General features: G+C 33.4%; 1 protein-coding gene across 6 annotated transcripts in view; it reads left to right on the top strand.

The window, feature by feature from the left end:
- ANKS1B (ankyrin repeat and sterile alpha motif domain containing 1B) overlaps positions 1–24,729 on the top strand; it is a 1,102,644-nt gene that overhangs the window by 429,855 nt on the left and 648,060 nt on the right. For all 6 annotated transcript variants that reach the window (XM_028121697.2, XM_028121696.1, XM_028121695.2 and 3 more), the window contains exon 11: positions 13,939–14,075. In XM_028121697.2, coding sequence (XP_027977498.1) covers positions 13,939–14,075 — 137 coding nt within the window. The remainder of the gene's footprint in view (positions 1–13,938; positions 14,076–24,729) is intronic.

Below are 24,729 nucleotides of genomic sequence, written 5' to 3'. Positions count from 1 at the left end.
CCTAATTAAGCCTCCAATCTCCGTTTCTCTACTATTACCAACAACTCTTGGAGATTATTTTAATAATAAAATATTAATTGTCTTATTTTCCTTCCTTGAATTTATTTTTTATGTTGCAGCCAAAATAATCTTAGAAATCACAAATCTGATTGCATCACTTCTCTGGTTAAAACCTTTTAGTGACTTGTCATTGTTCTTAGAAAAATGACCCAAATCCCTAATAAGGTTCAAAATGCCCTGAATGATGTCCTCTCTCCCTTTCTTCCTTCCTTTCTCTTTTCTTTCTCTTCTTTTCTTTCTCTCTCTCCCTCCCCTTCTTTCCTTCCTTCCTTCCTTCCTTCCTTCCTTCCAACTTTCCATTTTTAGCCTCATCTTTCAGCAGTTTCTACCTTCCCACACTGGCCATCTTTAGTTCCTTTTAGTTCTTTAACGGGGGCAAGCTTCTTCCTACCTGTGGGCTTCACGTGCCTAAACCAATGTCAGCTCCTACTGTCCCTTTTCCTTCTCTTTCCCCCAAGTAGACAACGTGTATTCTTCCTCAGGGAAAATCCATTTGTGAGCTCCCACACACACCCATGCCCCAGACTAAGTATATGGAGACCTCTGTTTTCTTCTCTTTAGCACCTTCTAATTTTACTTTCTTCTATAGTGCTTACTTTGATTACAATCACATAGTTATTTTGAGGTTATTTATTTTAATATCTGTTTAGGTTGTTTATCTGATAAAGTTCAAAATCTTGCCTGTTTACCATTGTAATCAGAGCTTCTAGCAAAATCACTGCCACATAAAAGATACTCAATAAATATTAATGAAAAAATAATAGATAATATTATTGAATACTTTGTGCATCTTAATTTTTTTAATCTTAAGCAAATATATATGAAGTAGCTGGTATTATCATTCCCATTTACAGATAAGGGAAACGAGTCACAGAAGAGTTTAGAATTCACTAGAAAATGGCAGCTCTGGAATTTGAATACAGGGGATTCAGCTCTGGAGACCATATTCTTAACCACACCCACAGTTCATGAATTAATTACTTAATTACTTAATCATGCAATTTTGATATTCTTTTGAATTTGCCAGAATAAATCTTGAATTTTTCCTTTCAAACAAAATAGGCAGAGTTGGAAACTTGTTTAGTGTTTTGTGATAAATCTATATGATGCCCATTTGTGAAGTAGTACTAGAGGATGTTCTAATCAATTTAAAAATTAGTGGATGTATTAGAGACAACCAAAAGTGAAAACAAGTGAAAAATTAATAATGATAAATTCAAAGAATAGACTCATCTATAATCATTAATGTTTTCAAACAATATCTAATTATTCAAATGTTCATAATGGCATGTAGTTGCCACTCAATAAATATCTATTGAATGAATGAATGTATAGTTACCATTTGATACAAATTTAGTTGAAAATATTATTATGTATTTGTGCATGGGAAATAAAAGACCTGAAAGGTATTATATCAATTGTATATACTATCTCTGGATGCTAAGATTACATGTTATTTCTGTTTTCTTCTTCATACTTTTTTGTATTGTCCAAATTTTCTACAATAAACACATATTGCTTTTATAATTAGAAAATAATTAAAAAAAAACAGCATTTAGAAAGTTAAAATAATCATGTGAAAACAATTCACACTTATCTGATTAATGTTAAATATGTAGGTGATCTCCCTCTTTGAAGAAAGAAAGTTGAATAGGCTAAGGATAGATACTATCTCTAAAATACTGAAACTTCTCCTGCAATAAGCCTTCATCTATTAAGGATACAGGTTTTAACCTCCATTTTTGCTTATACTTCAGAATATTTTAATTTAGATTATCTTGTTTGGTGTACTGGTTGGACACTTGACAAGAGTTATTCTCAGTGCTCCTAAGAGAAGCAAATCAGAGCTCATGGGAATTTACAGTTGTGTAATTTCAGTCCATTCTAATGATTAAGTTGTTATTTTATGGAATCACTCTTATTAATTTTGTTGTTTAGCAGTAGCTACATACAGCACCAAGTTGGAAATAACATTATACTGAAAACATAATCTTAAAGAAATCTTGCATAATGCTTGTAGTCTCATATTTAAACTTTTTTTCTCCCTACACTCTCTAGACATGTCAGATACATCAACTAACAAGCTCACTAATTCATTTTATATTCTTTCCCATAGATGCTGTAAATGTAGTATTATACTAAAACTACTAGTTCTCTCTTTAGGTACTCCTCCACTCTTAATTAAGGTACATTAGCAAAATTAACACCCAACTACAGCCACATTATACATTTAGAAAGTAACCATTTTACATTACTATATTTTATTCTAGATTTTAACCAATGTATTACATTTTACATTTATATTAGAATACACACATTCAAGAAACTCACAATAGAATGGTTTTTCAATGGTCTCTCAGAGGTGATTTATAAAAATGAAAGGACAAAAATAGCTTATTCTTAGGTATTATTTTGGGGAATTAATAGCCTAGGTTTGACTAGTTCAAAAAATAAAGAATTAAAAGTCTTTTCATTATTTAAACTCCACCAAGAATTAATGCACAAAATATTTCTAGATCTCTCATTTCATCACATTTATCATCATCTTCTATTGCAGTTGAGGAAACTAAGTCTAAATAGATGAATAGTTTGTTGAAAGAGATGATAATTCAAAAACAAATCCATCACTGAGAAATCGCTGTGACTCTCAGTGTATTATTCATAGCTCTTCCTTCAGTGTTCCATCCTACTGTTTAGAACTTTTTTAATTAGATCATTGATTCATTCATTTTTCCTCAGCTATTTATTGAGGACTTACTATTTTCCAGGCCCTTAGGTGTATGAGACACAAAGAAAAAGAAGACATTAGACATAAAGTAATAGGGGAGGTTTTATCTACAATACATTGCAAACTAAAAGCTTAAAGCATTCTAGGTAACTGTTGAGTCAATAGGGCTCAAGTAGACCATTACTGTATCCAGAATTATATGTTTTACTGCCAAACTTGGCCACATTTGTTCTCTGTGGGATATTCTATTCTGCTATTTATGCACAGAACCCAGAGAAAGAACTGTAGGTGCCATTTAATCACATAGGTTTTTCTATGCCTTTCGTTTCTTAATAGAATCATTGAAATCACTACTGAATAGTCATCTAGTGTCTTCTGTGTCTCTTTCCTGTGAATAGAGGAAATGAAAAGAGAATAACAGAATGCTAAAAACTGCTATAAACAAGTCAAGAGCAGTGAACCAGCTAGCATTTCTTTCCTTAGAAAATTTAAAAGTAAGCAGACATTAAATCACAGGCAAGTATGAGGATCCTGGATCATCATTTCTACAGAAGCATACTTTGATTACTCTAACCAAAGGTGGAAAGGAGTGATTTGTCTAAATTCTGAAACATAGCAACACAAAAGTCTTTCTGAACCTATGAACTCATTTTAAATCTTTTGTTTCCCTTAGGAAAACCTGTTATATTGGTGTTCTTATTTTTTAGGATAGAATAATAATTTTTAATATTGCTACTAATATAATGCTTGTTTTTTCTTCTAGTATCCTTTTAAAAATAAGTTTATCACTATATACTTACATTGAATTTATTATAATAAGTTCTCATTATAAGATTGAATAAATTATTTTGTTAATTTTGTTCAAATATGTAAAAAGTAAAATAAGTAAAAGTAAAAAGTAAAAAAAAAATTTTACTGAATCTTACCTATCGGGGTAAATAAGGCTAACATTCTGGTTTATTTCTTTCCTGTTTTTTTTTTTTCTGTGCATAGATTTTATACAAATATGAATGAACATCTGGTATATATAGACTTGTTTTAATTTTTTAAATCAGTTACATTTTTCTGATTATGAAAGTATAACATGACCTGTCAACTCAGCAAGGTCTGTCAGGTTTATTTTAAAGTGACCCTTCGCCTGTTTTCCAGTGCATCAAAAACAATGATGAGGGATAAAATATAAAATGAGAAAATTATAAATTCTAGCTGTGCTGAAAAAAAAAAAAAGAAAATATCCTACCCTCAGTTGGATGAGACACAAAATAGAAATTGGAACCTAAATGGCAGTCCATCTGGTGACTGGGCCCAGAAATGGGCAGGATCCATAGGAAGACTGCATCCTTCAGGGTAATGGAATCTAAAAGGGTCCCACTTCAAATGGAAGCCAGAGATCAGGCCTATTGCTGAAAATGTACAGCCGGGGGTGTTAAATTTCCGGACAATAAAAGCAAGGAAGATAGAAGTTTATGATCAGAGAGTAAGTGAAGTGGGCTAAAAAATTAGAGAGACAAAGATACCTAATGACTTTTGATTTTTTTTGTTACAAATGTTTCTAATAAAAATTTTAAGAGAAACTGGTAAAAATTAGAAGCACAATTTATTCTTCCAAACTAGTAATGGAAAATAAAAGAATAAAGAAATCTTTATTAATTAAAACGTCCTTAAATCTGGAAAAAAAAGTGAAACCAACAGTAAGTATGGCAAACCAAAACTACAAAATAGAAAATAATTAATAAAAGACAAAGATGATCATATTAGATGCAATTTTTATATAAATCGTGCTATACACTTTTTCCAGGAGTGAAATGTAAATAAAAATGACACAATGGGGTTAAAAAACAAAAGATCAAGTGAAACCAACCTAAAGAAAGGCATTAAAGCAATAGCATCAGTCAAAATATAATTGAAAATTAAAAACATTAAAAGAGCTAGAGAGGGATACTATAAAATAAAGACTAAGACACAATATAGCAAAAAGTATAAAGTCACAAAATTTGTCACACATTTTTCACATACAACATTGCCTTGAAATATTAAAAGCCAAAACTGATAGTTCAAAAACAAACTAAAATCCACAATTTGTGCAAGATTTTAATATACCATATTTCACTGAAAATGAAATTAAAGAAACATAAGAATATACTTTGAAAATGAAGAAAAATTAAGAAACATAGTATAAGAACATACTATGTTGAATAATATAACAATCATGATTTAATAGACATATCTCGAACTATGTACCCATCAATAGAGAATACATATATTCTTTTCACACATACACGTAATGTACTTAGAAAAACTACTTGCTGGGTCACAGAGGCAGTCTTAACGTATCAGATAATCAGGTCCCAATCTCAGGTTATAATGTGATAAATTATGAATTAACAATAAATAATAATACATCATACTATATTTGAAAAAATTTTCTATATTGAGAGGCTTACAAATGTCAAATATATATGTGTAGTTCTGAATTAAAACCTATAATACAATGCATAATTTTATAAGGGGAATACTAATCATTTCCCCATTTTGCCCAACCCAATTGTGCCTACTTCCTCACCCACCTTCATTTAAACAATTATAACAGCTCAGTATATATCCTTTAGCATATAAGCAAAGAAAAGCATGTATATGTATATACATATGGGTTTTATTTCTTTTTACCAAAATAGAATCATGCCAGACCTATTAGTTTGCAACTTTATTTTTTTCTTTCATTGTATCCATTCATAGGAATTATAGTTGTCTGTGAGCAAGACTGTCCTTTTTGCTGTTGTTAATTAACTGGAGAAACTTGCAGGTCTTCCCCACCCAGTTACACAGTTTTAGAGGGCCAGCATGTGTAAGTTTCGGTGGACCAAGGAAGGGCTGGATTTTCCTAAAATTACCAGGGTTTCCCGATTCCTCTTACCTCATCTCCTTTACCACCTTGCACACAATGACTGAAACAGTAAAGAAAAAAAGGAGAGATTGTAATGTATGGTATATGACAAATTTCATGATGATGCTAATTGCAATTCACAATGGGTACAGGGCAAACTGAAAAAGATGTTTACTGTCTAAAAAAACTTTTTAAGAAACAATAAAGTGGAAAATAATTAGAGGTACGTTCATCAAGGGCATAGTAAATTTGATAAGAAGTTTGTTCTCAACAGTGAAAAGAGAATCAATGAAAATTATTTGCTTAAAATTAGAATTAAAATTAAATATACCACAAAACATTTTAAAACGTTTTTTACCAGAATCCAAACTTTTAATTTAAATTTATGCAATATCCTTTGACTTTTCTATTAATAATACTGAGTCAGGGAACTTACTTAACTTGGGTAGACATAATTTTGAAGCTGAAATTATTGTATGTCAAAATTAAATCAGTTCTAAAAGCAATGAAACAATTTCATCAATGTAGATGCAAACACTAAAGGAAAATAATTTTTTCCTACCCAATTCAGTTATTTGAAAACTTTTATGTTTAGAACAACTTTGTTTACAGTTGAATCTACTTTTCCAACTGTAATTTTACAAAATTTTAATTTTGGAAATACATGAGCTATACTTCCAATGAAAGCTTACTGCCTGAATTCACATGCTGAAAGTGTAAATTACACTTCAGATTATGAAGACTTAGTACACAAAAAGGAATGTAAAATATTTTATTAGTAATTGAAATGATAATATTTTAGACAAATTGAGTTAAATGGTATTAAAATTAATTTTATCTATTTTAATTTTTTAAAAAATGTGGCTACTAGCAAATTTAAAATTACATATGTGGCTCACATTATATTTCTCTTAGATAATGCTAGTGTAGAGAAATAAATTAATTCAGTCTTTCCTCTAGCATGGCTGATATTAGTGTTTTTTTTTATTAGTTTGTAGAAAATTTCCTTTCAGCTTCATAATCTCTTATTGGTACTGCCATACTAATTTTTAGGATTATTGTCAAATTTGATAAAAACCCCTCTTTCATATCTAAGCTATAAGATTTGGAAGAACTTTGCATGTACTAACTTCTGTATGTATCAAATAATCTGGCACACAAATATTTCTAGGTCACACTCATATCACAATATCACTCATATTGTAGTAGTGCTCTAAGGCTTATAGTCACACACCAGATGAGTTGACACAAGAGGTGGTAGGAGAATTTCTAGAAACCATTTTAACATCTGGACTATACAAGGAAGTAACTTCAACCTTGCAAATATGTCCTACTAAACCCAAACTAAATGTATCCAAAACTCATCCTCTCCTTAGCCAGATTCCAAAAATGTCTGCAGCCCATTTTAATACTACCAAAACCAAAGAGAACTATGATAGCAAGGAAATCGGAGTTGGAAGAAATTTGAAGAGATCTTAACTTACTGCAATTAAAATATTTTACTTTTTATAAAATTTACAAAGACATTTCAGGGACCCTCCCAGCACCTTGGAACAGGCCCATGAAAGTTCAGGATCATGAAGTTAAAACTTCCGTATTTGCCTTTTCCTACATATTCTTTTTCTCATTCAACAGTATTTCAAAGGACTTCCTTCAAGTCAGTTGGTATCACTATAGTTCATTCTTTTAAAGGTTGCATAATATTTGATGGTATCATGATTTATTCCACCTTTACTGATGAGTGTTCACTTCATTTTGCATTATTTTTCCACTATTAACAAAAGAGCAACAAACATCTTTGTGCACTTGTCTTATATGGAGGTGCTTTTATTTCTGATATAAATTATAATGTGAATCACATGTAAGTATCATACATCCTACCTTCCCTGAATATTTCCTTGTATGCTTGTTGACCTGGCAATAATTGTTACTAGCACTCCCTTTCACTGTCAAAAATGTCCTGGTTTGGACAATAATTGTGTGCATACCCTAGTGAAAGGCTATGTATATTTTAATATATTTAATATCACTGGGCACTATTTATGTGCCATACATTGCTTTAAGCACTTTTTACATATATTATCTCATTTAGTTTCCACAGATATGCTATTATTATTTTTATTTTACAGATAAGGAAACTGAGGCACAGAGAAATTAAGTAACTTACCCAAGTTCACATTGCTAGTAAGTGTGGAGTCATGATTTAAAGCCCACAGCTTGGCTCCAGAGTAGGGTGACTAACCAAGCCCCAGGACTAAAGGGGTTCCCAGGATGTAGGACTTCCAGGTTTAAAACTGAGATAGAACCTAGCAAACCAAGGTAAGTTGTCTGTGCTATCAAGAGGCACTGATCTTAATGATGTTGCTTTCCAAAATGGCTGTATCCATTTCTTTTGCCATCAGTAGACTGAAAGTAGCTTTTTCCAGCACAACTGTGATATTAAGTCTCTAAGATAACTCCCAATCATCCCACCTCCTAGTATCTATGCCCTGGTGTAATCCCTTCCCCTTGTACGTGGACTGGACCTAGTGACTTGCTTCTAGTGAATGGAATATGGCAAAAATAATAGGTGTCATTTCCAAGATCAGGTTACAAAAATGCTCTGGCTTCCATCTTGCTAGCTTTCTTTTGCTCTCTGGCTTACTCACTCCTATAGAAGTCACTGTCCCAATGTGAGCCTCTGTGGAGAGACCCACATGGCAAAGAACTGAGGGAAGCTTCTAGTCAATCGCCAGTGAGATACTAAGGCCCTCAGTCCAACAGTTCATGAAAATCCAATGCTGCCAACAACCATGAGAGTGAAGCCAACTCCTCCCAGTCAAAACTTAGATGAAACCACAGACCCAGCTGACACTTTAATTACAGTCATCTCTGTTTTTGTTGGGGGATACTTCTTTCTACATATATTTAGTGTAACAACTGATATACCTGATTTTATTATTTTCATTTTATGTATACACACACGCATGCACGTACATTATGGTAGCTACAAACCAAAATCTACAATAGACACACAAAAAAAATAAAGAGAAAGAAACCCAAACATAACACTAAAGAAAAACGCCACACCACAAGGAAAGAGACCAAGAAAAGAAGGGAAAAGAAAAGAACTATAAAAACAATCAGAAAACAATTAACAAAATGGCAATAAGTACATACCTATCAATAAATACTTTAAATGTAAATGGGACTATATACTCCAATCAAAAGGCATAGTGTGGCTGAATGGTTAAAAAAAAAAACAACAAGACCCATCTATATGCTGCCTATAAGAAATCACTTTGGATCTAAAGGCACACACAGACTGAAGTGAAGGCATGGAAAAAGATATTTCCATGCAAATGGAAAGAAAAAGAAAGCTGGAGTAGCAATACTCATATCATACCAGTCAGATTGGCTATTATTAAAAAGAAAAAATAACAAGTGTTGTAAAGATGTGGAGTAAAGGGAAACCTTGTGCACTGCTGGTGGGAATGTCATTTGGCGCAGCCACTATGGAAAACAGCAGGGAGGTTCCTCAAAAAATTAAAAATAGAACTATCATGCAATCCAGCAATTCCACTTCAGGATATTTGTACAAAGAAAATGAAAATATATGCACCCCTATGTTCATTATAGCATTATTTACGATAGCCAAGGTATGGAAACAACCCAAGTGTCTGTCTATAGATGAATTCATAACAATTTATGGTGACAGTTCAGAACTAAACTTACTGCGAAGATCATCTCATAATATGTAGAAATATTGAATCACTTCAATGTACACCTGAAACTGTTAAGTTTTATGTCAGTTCTACTTTAATTAAAAAAAATTATGTCAGGATTTCAGGTTAGGTTTGTCTGATTTCAAAGCTCAGGTTTGTTGTTTGTGATCCCTCCATTTCTGGGTATTTCCTCCATGAATATCCTATTCAAACTGAACTCTCATTTATTCCACAAATGTGCCTAATTCTTTTCCATCTCTCTACCTTTTGCTGATCATACCTCCAACTCTTGGAATGCCCTTCCCACTTATTTCTTCATGTATGAATTTTACTAATCTGTCAGAGACTTGCTTAGTTCACCTCTGCCATGACACTTTTATTGAGTCCCCAGCCCCAGAAGTAATCTCAGCTCTATTTGTCAGCTACATAGCAATTAGCATGGTCTCTGGTGCACTTCAGCTGCTCCGTACATACTAGTGAGTGAGTTAAAATTCTACTCTGTAACATTGCATATGAATTATTTTGCATTCATAGAATACTTCTAAAAGTTCAAGTAAGCTAGAAGATTTTTTTCTTAGTTTGTTATTTTAGAGGAAATGGACAATCATAATGCATAATCTAATGTGTAGTAAGAGAAGCTGAATAGAAGATAAGTCTCATTTCAATCTGAAATTGCAAGTATATTTAGTAATTTTCTCTAAACAGTTTTTACACACCTCCTTTCCTTTTCCATCAGCAATTGTTTTGTAGCTGCAGGTGTAAAATGTAGGTTGACCATGTAAAACTGTCTTGAACACAGGCTGTCATTTTGCAAATTCCACTGGATAATTGGTATTTTTATAAATAATACAATAAAGGATATTTAAAATATGCTTCTCATTTGGATTTTCTCCAAAAGAGACCATGGGATTACAAAAACCAAATCACCTTTCTCCATGTCATTAAGGGCATTTTTGATGGTTGCCACTGACATACAGGTTTTGCTTTATTCACTTTATTTCATTTAATATTTTTAAAGGCATTGAGCTAAGACCTATGGAGGGGATAAGGGAATATGTGTCTGCAAAAATATAACCTAGTCTGGAAGAGATAATGAACAATGCAAGGTAGTACAAAATCAAATTATCAGTGTAATGGTACAGATCATGGATTCAGAAGATGGAGACAGTTATAATATTTTCTAAATATTTTGGCACTTGATTACCCACTGCCTTGTACTATGTATTAAATTACATATACAAAGCATTCAAAAAGCTTTTGCCTTACAGTCTGCATAAAGTACCCCTTCTGACTTTGATGCAAATGTAGTCAACAGGCTACCTTGCAGTGAATCATTCCTCAAGGGATCATCTCTTATTCCTGGAATTAAATTCTGTCTCTATCAATTTGTGTTAATAGCTAAAAGATACTGGTCTCAAATTCTACCCAAGTACGCACAGTCTTTACTCTAGATGTATCATCTGAAAAGCATTGTTGTTTATTTTTTTTGCTTTTCCCTCTGGATTTTCTTTCCTCTTCTGTGTTTTATTTTAATTCTTAGGATATTTGGTTTGATAGGGAAAAAAAACCCATATTATGTGCCTGATAACATGCTAGATATTTTTCATATATATTTTCTCATTTTATCTGCACACATAAACAATAACTTTCTTCTAGATAGTTATTAATCATTCTCATTTTTAAAGTTAAGAAAACTGATGTCCAGAGAGGTTAAATAAATTGTCTAACATTGAGCAGGCAAGTTTTCCATAGACTTCAGCGTCTGGTATTAGAATGTAAGTTTGGATACTTTTTTGGATTAACATTTACTAAAAGACAAAGAATTAAATTTAATGTTGTATATCTTGTGTTAATAAAAGCTGAGTGACAAGTAGCACAGAACTGAAGAGAAAGGAAATGGAACAAAATACCATGAGGGAGAGTCAGAGACACAGAAGTAGATCCATGAAGACTTCAGATATTGGAATTATTGGGCACAGATATAAAAAAAAACTCTGCTTGCTATTTTCTACTAAATAAACACAAGCTTGAAATTGTTAACTGAGAAATGCCAAATGGTGACACTGTATATTTGAAAAAGAACCAAATAGAAATTTTAGAAATGTGAAGTATAAGTCAAATTATGAAAATGGTTTGATAGTAGACTAGACACTGCTGAAGAAAGAGCCAATAAACTGGAAAATGAGTATAAAAAACTATTCAGAATGCAACACAGAGAGACAACAATGAAAACTACGAAAGGGAGAATAAATAATGAGAGCAAAGTCTCTAACATTATTTCACTGGAGTTCAATAAACATGTCACTTCTTGCTTAAATATCTTCAATATTTCTCATTGCCTATAGAATTAAATATCAACTTATATACTAATAAAACTTCCTTGTAATTAAACTTACCTCCAGCTTTTTCCCAACATAACAGCTTTGTCTATGCTCTTTTCACCTCCATGCCTTTCCTTAAGTTTTATGTTCCATCCCAGCTTTCTTGCCTGAAAACAGAAGCCTTTCACAGCCCTCTTCTTCCCTAGCCACAGTCTGATGATTGCTCCTCCTCTTGCTGTTTCATCATGCTTCCTTTATCTGTTTTCAAATCTCAAATTATATTACATTATACTTTGTCTACATGTCTGATGTCACACTTGAGTGTATACTTCTTAAGGGCTTGGATTTTTAAAAATTTTATTAAACTTTATTTTTTAAAGCAGCTTTAGGTTCCCAGAAAAATCAAGCAGAAGGTATAGAGATTTCTCTTGTACCCTGACCCCACACGTGCACAGCTTCCCCCACTATCAACATTACCCACCATAGTGGTACATTTGTTACAATCAGTGAACCTACGTTGACCCACCATTATCATCCAATCTCCACATACACAACGCTAGGGTTCACTCTTGATGCTGTACATTCTATGGGTTTGGACAAACGTATAATGACATGTGTCCACCACTGTTGTATCACACAGAATAGTTTTACTGCCCTATAAATCCTCTGTGCTCCACCTATTCATCCTTCCCTACCCTCTAACCTCTGCCTAGACATTCTTTTTAATTTATCCTTGGAACATAACATAATACCTGACATATAGTTGTCCCCAAATAAATGTTTTTAGATGTATGGCTGAATGAATGAAAGGGAGAGACAAATTGGAAAGAATCAGTGCTTCTTTTCATTGTCTTGCTGACTGATATTTTATCTCTGTTTCAATATTTACTCATACCAATTCTATTCTAGTCAGAAGACCACCCCTACATTACTATCTTTCAGAACTCTGGGTATTCTTGAGATGCTAATTCAAATCTCATCTAATCCATTAAACCTGAGTCAAGAGTAAGCTCTGGATACTTTTAAGACTTATTTAATAAATGATCTATTTAATTCAATATGTCACATTTGTGTTTTTTTTTTTTTTACAAACCTATGTCTGGACTCCCCAGTGTAACTGAATTATTTTTTTATATGATGGGTAGAGTTTTCATCCCCTCATTTTTTATAAGCAAGAGGTGTCTTCATAAATTATTACTTTTCACTTGGGATGGTAGACAATGGCCGTGGAACAGAGAAACTTGCTGATCTATAAAGAATTCACAGTCTCAGTCTCTTTTGTACCAATTCAACTGTCTAGGATAGAAAATTATTGGGAACTAATTAAAAACAAGGAATTTTTTTTTTTTTTTTTTTTTTAGATTTGAGTTTGCAATGGTTTCCATACAAAGCTGTAGAGGATTGCCAAATTGTCATTAAAATAATATAACTTTTATGTGCTAGCAAGAGTAATTTTTACAACTCTTCCATCCTTTTCCAAGTATATTAAACATTTTTAAACTGCATCTTTTTTTTGTTATTTTGTCTTGATAAAAATTTAAGAAAAAGTTTTATGTACGCTGTTGATTTTAAAGTCATCACTTTATTCCTCCTCTGACCCTCAATACTAAACATAAGGGAGAGATTTTTGAAATTTCATTCAATTAGTTTGACTATATAAGGAGATGTGTTTATCTGGGTGCGATAATTTTGGGTCAGTCTACATTGTAAAACTATTGTGCACAAATGTCAGTTTTTCCTTAGGTTAATTCACTTGGATGCCTCTCAATAGTTTGAGGGATCTCTGGGAAAAGTGCCTTGAGGAGGCTTGAATTTGGGTTTTATGACTCAGGGAGTTACAAAACTTCCACTTTAATAAAGATCAATACCCATTTGAAAGATTATGGGGAAAACTTAGCCCATTCATATAAAAAATCATATTCTTTTTAGTTAAGCTGAAATTATGGCCGTTTGTATAATAATGGCAGTCTTAATAGCTGTGTTGGGTGATCTATCATTATGAAGTGTATAACACTCTTCCTTCTTGGAATAATACTACAGGGTATGATATTTACCATTCCAAAGGAAAGCAAAACATTCAATAAACATTATCTTTACAATATACTGCTATGCGTATTCCTTATTATGATCTTGTAATTGATACCAGTTTTAAGTTGAAAACTCAATTCATGTTCACTAATTTCAAGTCTTAAAAGGTAAACTGAGTGATTAGGTTTATGGCAGTTCTATTTTTATTCACAGATAATGCATCTGAGGTAGCAATTACTGCTCCAGGAAGTAGTAACCATAGAAACAGCTCGACAGGGCCAACACCTGACTGCTCACCTCCATCCCCTGACACTGCCCTCAAAAATATCGTAAAAGTTATTCGACCCCAGGTAAGTGCCCAGAATGACATCATCTGCAGTAGCATATTTTTTTTAATCATTGCATGTATACTACTTATAATGCAATGCCTGCACTATTTTATGATATGCAAATACATCTTTAGATTAAAAGAAGGGACTTGGAGGAGGATGTTTCCTTCCTTGGAGTTAATGATACACATTGAAATCTGTATTATTTTCAGAATAATGAATTTGTATATTACATGAAAAAAACAAGGGACACTTAGAAAAATGGCTATTTCACATCATTTTCCTCTCACAGTTTAGTAATTATGCTCCAATTACTGAGCTTTTACATGTTTTCCGGGTTTTCCTGATTCTTTTGTCTTCACTTCTCTGGACGTGCTGCATTATTTGTGATCACTTCTCTATCTTCCAGCCTAAGTTGTTTTGATAATTTTCTTTAAATTCTCTATTCCTTATGGTTTCCAACTAATTTTGTCTGTGTTTAATATTGCACCTCTCATTGCTCCTTATTTTTCTCCAGTGCTCACTTTCCTCTAGCTTGTCTCCCTCTATCTTTTGTTCTTTTTTTCAATTTCTGTCATTTGTATGTATGGGTTTCTTTCTCTTCCCTCTTCTCTTTCAGTTGGATTTCCCAGTAGGCGGTTTGCAGGCAAGCTTTAGAAATATCATTGGGACAAGCTGTTCTGTGATATTTCATTGAAAATAGCACTTATAAAGCTGTTTGCATTACATTTTTGCCAACAGATGGACTCAGAACATGGAATTGGTGATGTTCTCAACCTGGCTCATTCTGAATGGGCCTCATAAAATCCAAGAGAGGGGGACTTTGGATCCAATCGATGCCATTCACCATCTACTTAGATATATAGTATGAACAAATCCTTGGAGCCAATTTGTAAGACAAATGTCTCTTTTTAAGACTGTTTTGGTCTAAATGAGCAATGATTTGCTTAATATCTACCTTCTTCAATATGATTTATTTTAGTTTATTTTCATTATAATCATCCTCATGAATAAAATGGCATTTTAACTTCACATATTCACTGTAGTTAGAGAACACTTTCACATAAACTGTTTCATTTAACCTTCATTAATTTCAAGGGAATGTAATATTGTAGTGCTATGGATAAGGATAATGACGCTCCAAAGAGGGTAAATTGTGCAACTGATTCAAAGTTCCTTTTCTTTTTTTCTTAATGTATTAGTTGTCTCCTCCAGTCCTGCTCAGAGGTTTAGAAAAATCTTCTTGTGGTTGTACAATATCTTTATGAGAATGGAACTTACAGGTTCATTTAGGCAAGATAGCATTTCACACAGTGTCCAACTATGTGGAGGAGGAAATGTCTTCAAAGATCCCTTCTTTCTTTTCAGAAAAATTTGATCTAATTCATTTGCTTCAAGAAATAAACCTCACTAAAGCCAGATTTAGATGCTAAATGTCACATTTATCTTCACTGGTTCTCTCATTATATGAAGATGTTTCTGGTGTTATTTTGTAGCCATTACATTTTCAGCATTTTTAATTACTTAGGTAGGAGATTATCTTATATATAAGTTAATGGCATCCATTACTAAAGACATTTATTTTTATATCAACATAAATTATCTAATATAAATGAATTTGGTCATTAAATGGATTAAAAAAAGCAGATTTTCTTTCTACATATTTGTCATCTAATCAGCTCTAAGGGATCTTACTCCATAAATCTTTCTTTGCATTCTCTATTCTATTTTATTTTAGTTTATTTTGGTAAATTGAAAAAAAGTAGCAGTAGCCAGAAATTCCATTTTGACTCAATTCCTTGGTTCTGTCTGTTATTAAATGTTTATGAAGGCAAGTGATTCCACCTTCCTTTCTTAGATGTTATAATGATGGTTTAGGAAGGAAAAAAAATGAAGTGAGAAAGTCAGTAAACTAAGGTGATGGCATTTAAATTTGAGTCAATGCAGCCTGAAGTATGTATGTAATAGAACAATAGCAGCTAGGGTGTATAGTTGGGAAAGAATATAACCTCAGGTGGATTACTGTTCCTTTTGCCTCAGAAACTTTGGTGCTTTCCCTATTTCTTCTTATGAGTTCTGATCTTCTGGGCTCCATATTCATTGGAAAGGGCAGGGAATAGAAAGTATTCTAGTGGAAGTGGAAGTAATTACAAGGGAATATAAGTAGGATATGTGATTTCAGGAAGGGGATTGGAGACTAGAGGGTGTGGGTGGGGGACAGCTAGGTGGATAAAATAGTGGACTCCCCTGTGTGTTCTGACAAGTCACAGGTGTGTCAGGGATGAAACATTGTCAAGAGCTAACTATTCCAAAGAAAAGATAATTATTGGTTAGCTTCTATAAGAGCCCATATTTTGATCACAGGTTTAATCCTCTAAAGTGTCTGCTAATTCTGGCTTTATGTGTGGAAATGCAAGAAATGTGAAGTTAGATTGACTTGTGGTATTCAAACACTTTTTTTTTCATTTACTAATCAGACATTAATAACATGGTTGAAATGATCGTTTTACTCTTATAACTGGGGATAAGCCTTGGAAATAACAACTCTTATCCATGAATTTACATTTATGTGCCCAGGTATTAGCAGATGTGTTCAGTCTTATTGTGAGAAGAATGATCTAGAACAGATGAGAGATGAAAACAGAACTTTCATCTCATTCACTGCAAATAGAGGCTGCTTAGATAGAGCAAGTTAGGTTACTTCCCCTTTGCCTCATGCATGCCTTTGCCTAATTTACTTTCCATAACTCTACCTGTAAATGGAGAATATCCATTGTAACCAAGGAGTCCTTGCTGTCACAATGAGATAGGCCTGATTACATATTGCATGTGTTTCTGATTAGTGTATTAATTACTTGAAAGCTACCAACTTGTGGTGCTTTGTTAAGTTTGATTTTATTCAGCATATTTATTAACTCACTGAGTCACAGCTGTTAGTTCTGCATCTTGTGTTTGATCTTTTTACCTTTTCTTCTTTGGGCTCTTTCATGTCTTAAAATTTTCCAGATTGTGAAGCATTCTATTTTCTATTCACAGAGACTGAAATATTTATACACTACTGGTTAGTCTTTGTTTCTCTCCAGTATATTGACCCACAAGGCTGAGTTTCTCTATTTAGATGAATTCACAAGGCTGGGTTTATTTACTTATACCTGAAAATAAAATTATTTTGAAACTTGAAAAAGTACTTCAAAATACTTGAAAAAATATTTCTGTTGAAAAAAATTTTAGGTGGGGCGCCTGGGTGGCTCAGTCGTTAAGTGTCTGCCTTCAGCTCAGGTCATGATCCCAGGGTCCTGGGATCGAGCTCCGCATCAGACTTCCTGCTGGGGGTTGGGGGGAAGCCTGCTTCTCCCTCTCCCACTCCCCCTGCTTGTGTTCCCTCTCTCACTGTGTCTCTGTCAAATAAATAAAATCTTAAAAAAAAATTTAGGTAAGTCTATTGATACACTTCTTTCTACTAATTATATGCTACTTGCAATAAGCTTTTTTTTTTTTAATGTTTTCCGGTGAAACATCTTTTTTTCTCCCTAACTGAAGAATAAAACACAATTTGATGAATTTTGACCATTTGTATATGTAAGTGTAACCACCACTCAAAGCAAGATATTAAAACATTGTCATCATCCCAGAAAGTTGCTTCATGCCTCTTTCCAATCAACTATACCCAGTCCCACCTTAAAAGCAACTTCTGATTATTATCACCATAGATTATGATTGTCTATTCTTGGGACTCTATATACATGGAATCCTAAAGTGTGTGTGTGTTTTATGTATGTCAGTGTCTGACTTCTTTCACTTAACATAATGTTTTTGGGATTTGCTCATATTGTTCCTTTATTGCTGAGTAGTATTCTCTTGGGTTAGTATAGTACAATTTGTTTATCCATTTTTCCTATTGATTGATACTTGTGTTGTTTTCCTGCTGTTTGTTACTTTGAATGAATATGCTGTAAATACTCACATTCGCATCTTTTTATGAACATATATTTTCATATAGATACCAAAGAGTGGAATTGTTGGGTCATAGGTAGATGAGTAAATACTTTATAAGAAACTTCCCAAGAATTTTCCTGAGTAGTTGTTCCATTTTATAATCCCTAACAGAAATGTGTGAGAATTTTAGTTTCTCTACATTCCCTCAAACATTTGGTGTATTAGACTTTTAAATTTTTATATTTTAACCATTCTTATGGGTGTGAAAAGATTTCTCATTATGGTTTTAATTTGCATTTTTCTGGTAACTAATAATGTTATGCACCTTTTCCTGTGGTTATTGCCCATTCTTAGATCTTTTGAGGAGTGCCTATGCAAGTCCTTTAATGGACTTAATTTCCTACTTACTGATTTGTAGTAGTTCTTTATAAATTGTCCTGTAGTTCCTAGAGATATTGGTCCTTTGTTAGGTTTACGTACTGCAAATATTTTTCTTCAGTCTGTGCTTTGACTAAATATTTTTAATGGTGACTTTGGTGACCAGAATGTTTTAATTTTGGTGATATCCAATTTAATTTTTTTTCTTTCATGGTTAGTGCTTTCTGTGTCTTATCCAGGTTTTGAATATATGTACCCATATTTTTTTTAATAGAAGCTTTCTGGTTCTTGCTTTTATATTTAGTTCTATGATCCATCTCAAATTGTTGTTGTATGGTATGAGGTAGGAGTTGAGATTCATTTTTTTTCCTACATGGAAAAAACTTTCCTGTCCTCATTGAGTTGAGTTAATCCTTTAGTATTGTTTATTATTTTCACTCTCCAATTGTTTATAGTTGGTATATAGAAATGCAATTGAATTTTATGTTATCCTTGTATCCTGCCACCTGGATAATTTCATTTAAAAGTTATACTAGTTTTTGTTTTTAAATAAGTTTCTTAGAGTTCTTTCTGTCATTGAGAATAATGATGGTTTTATTTCTTTCCTAGTCTTTATACCTTTTATTTCTTTTTCTTACTGCTGTGACTGCAGTGCAATGGTGTATAGAAGTGGTAAAACCAAAACTCCTTGCCTTATTCTCTTTGAGGGAAAACATTTAGTATTAAGAATAATATCAATTATAAGGTTTTTGTGTGTGCCCTTCTACTCCTAGTTTGCTGAGTTTTTAGCATAAAAGGGTGTTGTTGTTTTTCGATTTTTTCTATATATATTTAGATAATCATATCATTTTTTCCCTCTTTTGTTCTGTTGATGTGATAAGTTACATTGTTTTATTTATAAATGTTAATTCAACTTTGCATTTCTGGGGTAAATACCACTAGGTTATGATGTTTTTCCTTTTCCTGTAGTATTTGATGCAAAAGACAATTTGGATAAAACATTAGTGTGTGGAGAAATGGATTAGATCTAAGGGAGTCAAAGATGACTGATGATTTGAGCCCAGTTGGCTGGGATTTTGAAATATTTATAGATATAGGAAAGCCTTGAGTGGAAGTTCATTTTGGTGAGGGAGAAACATGATAATTTTGGTTTCATAAACATATTGAGTGTGGGGCATGATATGCAAATTGGAAATACTGGAATGGAGCTCTGGCGAGAGAGGAGGAGCTTAAGGTGAAGATTTTATAGTCACTTATAGAATTTGATGGTGAAAGGAGATAGTACCAAAGATAGAATGCTGGGAAATATTTACACTTAAGGAATAAAATATTTGTTGAACACCTAATATAATTTAGTTTTCATAATATTTTGGAATTGATATTATTTTAATTTTATAGATGAAAAAATTGAGAACAAGGAAATTTAAGTAACTCCTTCACATATACTTCAGGAAGAAGACCTTAGCAAAAGAGAGAAGGAGCATTGAGAGATATAAAAGAGAAAAGGAAAAACATTACCATGAATATAAAGGGAGAAAAGAAAGTTGAAGAAGAGATTAGTCAACATTGTCAAAATTTATGGGGTGAAGAGGTAAAAAGGAAATCAAAATGTGATGGTGATTTTGAGGGCAAAGGCCTTCAAGAATGCAATTTCCCTCAAGCAGAGAAGGTAGAAGCTTAAGATAGGGAGAGTTGAAGAGTTGGAGAAAAGCAATGCATTGATGCAGATTGATCTTTTGAATAGTTTGGTGGTAAAAGGAAAGAAAGCAGTATGGCAGTGTGTTGAAGGAAAGGCAAAGTTGAGGAAATAGCTTTTCTTTTATTTTGGATGCAGGAAATTAAACTTGGTTGTAGAGAATGGGAAAGATGAAACTAAAAGTTGTTTGGAGAGATATGAGTGATGGGGATTGTAATGTTAAATTTTACAATAGGAAGAGTGACTAAATGTAATTAGCTTCAAAGTTCAGACACTCTTGGCATTACTGGATGCAGGAGATACTTTGGATAAAGCATTATCTAGTTGTTAAAGCACTGGACTCTTGAGCTGTACCCTTGGTGGTGGTTTTAGCCATATGAGTCTTTCCAGTTCTTTCTCCTATTTTATGACACACATCAAGTGTAAAATAACAGAAGAAGGTGTTTGAGAAGTGGCCCTAGGTGAAGACAGAGAAAGAGACTATTGTTAGCACAATATTACAGAAATCATCCAAACATGTACTTAATATTGAACATTATAACATTTTAATGAACACAGGTAGATGCTTAAAGGAAGTCAACCTGAAAAATATGAAAGTTCTGATATTCTTGAGGTGTTCCTGGTATTGTCCACATCCTACCACATACTTTAAATCCCACCTCAAGTAGAATTCAACAGAATGAAATGACTTCAAGCTGCATTCTTTTGCAGCTAAGGAGGGACCCTATCAAAAAGAAGCAAACAGGCCATAGGGGTAAAGAAAAGAAAGAGAAAAGTCAAGGGGCCAGTTCTCTGAAGAATCTAAGGAATATAGATGATTTGAAAAAAGATGAACTGCTCCTGAATTCCTGCCCATGGTGGACTCTGTTTAGATCAGGTGATAACTCAACCTGAAGAAAATAATTATTTTGGATATTCTTCTGGATTTTTGTGTGTGCTTAATGAGCTAATAATAATTAAGTTGATAATATACCATACTATCTCTCCCTTCCATTATGGGGTTACATAAAATTCTTGCCAAATCTAGAATAAGATTTTACTGGGCACTGTAGGGTTATAGAATACATATGCTAAATTTTAAAATTAGAATGAGAGTGGGTATGTAAAAAGCAGAGGCATGTAACTCAGAAAGAGTTCAAAACATTGTATTGGGTTGCTGCAAAAATAGATAAGGAATAAAAAGACCTTCAAAGAGATAATCTTTAAAAAATTTTTTTTTTATTATTGAGTATTGAGACATTTATTTTTATTATTGAGTGTGTATTCATTTATTTCTTACAAAAACCCTGCAAGGTAGGTACTATTTTCTTTATTTTACTGACTGGAGTTGAGACGTAGAAGGACAAATAATTCCCAGTATTACACAGCCACTGACTGGATGAGCTCTGGTCTCCTCACTCTAGTAGTCTATTAATGTTAATTAGCATATTGGGGAGAAAATAATCAAGGTGCAATATTGATATTCCAAAGGGTTGATGAAGTTTAGGAGGAGAATAATAGATTGGAAAACGGAAGAAGAGCAGAAACATAGATGGCAACAATTTGTACTGCAAAATTGGGAAAAGAAGACTGTATTCAGTAATTTGGAGTCTTGCCACCAAAGCTAAGTGAAAAAACACAAAGATAAGAAAATATAGAGAATAATCTTAGATGAAACAAAGAACAATTTGGAAAGGGGAAAAAAAAAATGAGAGAGGAGTCAGTGGCCCCAACAATTGACCAGTAGTCCTTGACAAATTAGAATTTCCTGGGAAGCTTTTTAAAAAAAATGTCTGGGCCTAACCCCAGAACAATTAAATCAATATCTCTAAAGGCAAGTATTTTTAAAATCCAGTATTCTTGGGTAGGTTATAGATGGTCTATGAAACTCAGAATCATATGCAAAATTTTATTTGTAGGTGACTTTTTCTGGGAGTTAAATTCTAATCATGCCTCTCTCACATACCTACATTCTGTGTAACCTTTATGACCTTCAGTTTGTCAGTAAAGTGAGGGTGGTATTTGCCTCACATGATTACCTAGTAAAACTCAAAACAGATAAAATGTGCCATAGGGTAGTGTAAAGTGTAAAGCCATATATAGTGACCCATCTTGTTATCATAGTGGTGATTAAATCATGTTTGCCCACATTTGAAATACAATCTTTGAGAGACAATATTCTTACTCTTATGGTCTCATGCATAAGTGGGTCTGATGATAGCAACTTTGGATTTTAGCACATATATGTGGGAGCCTTTTAAAGTTTCCCAAATTATTTGAGTCTACTTAGGATGATGCTGGCTAAATAAGAGGTGATCACTACCTCCAGCATTTCATTCCTTAGAGTTCTGAGGAACTCTATGGTTCTCTCATAAGAGAGCCATAGGAAGTATAAACCCCTGAAATCTGGGGTGTGAGAGAAGCCAATGAAGATAAATTGGCACATTGGGGTGCCTGGTTGACTCAGTTAAGTATCTGCCTTCAGCTCAGGTCATGATCCCAAAGTCCCAGGATCGAGTCCCCCATTGTGCTCCCTGCTCAGCAGGGAGTCTGCTTCTCCCTCTGACCCTTACCCCTCTTGTGCTTTCTCACTCTCTCTCAAATAAATAAATAAAATCTTAAAAAAAGATAAATTGGCACAGTGTTAGGTCAGCCTGACTTAATGCAGGGGAGGAAAAAGCCAAAATCCAGAAAGTGTGTCCACTATAAGTTGCATTTCCTATTAATGACTGAAATCACCATAATTCTGTATGGATGTCACACCAGTCATATGCCAGTGAAATATTATTCATCTTCATTTCTCTTCTTTTGGTGAAATCCTTCATTTTATCTACCAGGAAAACAAAGAATTACTTGTCACTGAAACTTCCTACATGTAAATTTATTTTCATCTCTTTGCTAAGCATGAAATATACTTTTTTAATAGATTTTATTTATTTATTTATTGTTTAAGAGAGAGCGAGTGGGGGAAGGAGCAGAGGGGAGGGAGAAAGACTCTCAAGCAGACTTCCTGCTGAGCGCAGAACTTGACACAGTGCTCCATACCATGACCCCAAGATCAAGAGTCAGACGCTCAACCAACTGAGCCACCCAGGCACTCCAAGCGTGAAATATAATTTTGAATTTTGTGCCCACAATGCTATTGACGGCAGCAGACTTTATTAAAATGGGTTTTTTTTTCATGATGTTCAGGTTTTTTTCTTCCACATACATAAAAATCTCAGTGGATGCCATTCTTTGACATGTCTTTCTCTAAGCATCTCTAGGCAGTCTGAATAAGAATGCATAGGTGAAATATTCTTGGGGAAAATTTCCTTAAAAAATAAAATATCCAGAAAGTAGAGTCTTAGATGTCTTAAGTGGCAGACTAGAATTTGAAATCTACTCTTATCCCTCCTATTAGATCACTTGTTATTGACTTGCACTTGGTAAAGTTAAAAGCCCCCAGTTCCTTCTGCCTCTAAATTCATGGAAACCTATTGAACCACATGGTGAATAGTATACTTAATGTATACACCTGAAGCTAATCATTTCAATTTCCTAACCTGGTCTTTTCTAATATAGTGGAATTTAGCTATGAAATTACCACAGAGTACTTGTTACTTTATTTATTTATTAATTTAATAAATATAGTTGAGGGCTTACTGTATGCTGGGTGTCATAAGAGGAGATTTGAATATGAAAATGACCTAAAGGAATGGTTAATCAATTGAGGGAGACTGTGTTCTAAACAGGTAATGTTTGGAATTGCACTGATGGAATTCATTGATTGAATGCCCCAGGGCTCATTCTCAGACAGCTTCTCTTTTCAGTCTACACCCACTGCCTATGTACTCACATTCAGTTCCAGAAATTTAAATGCTATCTATATGCTGATTACACCTAAATTTGTATCTCTAGACTCAACCACTTTCCTCAACTCCGGGCCCATATCCAGCCAGCTACTCTCTAAATCTTAATTGATTGTCTAAGGAGCATTTTAAGCTTAACATGTGTAGCACTAAACTTTGCATTTCAGTTAATGGCAGCCCAGGCTAGAAGACTTGACCCCACCCTTGATTCTTTTATCTCACAACCCCACATCTAAGTCATCAGAAAACCCTTTAGGCCAGCAATTCCCAAGGTGTGGTTCAGGACCCCCTGGCAGTTTCCAGGACCCTTTCAGAAGTTCTAGGAGGTCAAAATGATCTTCATAGTAATACAAAGGCATTTTGCCTTTTTCACTCTTATTTGTATTTGAGTGCTCCACGGAGTTTCCCATTGTTGCACTATGAAATGCAATGGCATCATGGCTCTGATGGCTAATGAAATGTGCACTTGTATATTCATGTGTTTTAAAAGTATCTCAGTTTTGGTTTTTAATATATTAAATATTTACAGATATAACCCTCATGAACAAAAACTTTTTAGTAGTCTCAATAATTTTTAAGTGTGCGAAAAGGTCCTGAGATCAAAAAGTTTAAAAATTGTCCTCTAGTTTTCCTTTCAAAATATTTCTTGACTCAGGGCCCTCTTACCATCTCTGCTCTGTCACTTTTCTTTAAGTCATTAACATCTCTTGCCTGAAATTTTGAAAAAGTCTCTTACCCTGTTCCTGGCATTCACTATTATACCCTTATTTTCCTTTTGCAAATTGGCAGGTAGACTTTTATAAATTAGATCGTGTTAATTAACCTGGCCAACCTT

The sequence above is a fragment of the Eumetopias jubatus genome, unplaced genomic scaffold (genome assembly GCF_037043125.1).
Source record: "Eumetopias jubatus isolate StellerSeaLion01/CBP00866 unplaced genomic scaffold, mEumJub1_p1.0 scaffold_8, whole genome shotgun sequence".
NCBI lineage: Eukaryota > Metazoa > Chordata > Mammalia > Carnivora > Otariidae > Eumetopias > Eumetopias jubatus.
The sequence above is the reverse complement of the archived record's forward strand: the minus strand, read 5'-3'. Positions and strand labels throughout refer to the sequence as shown.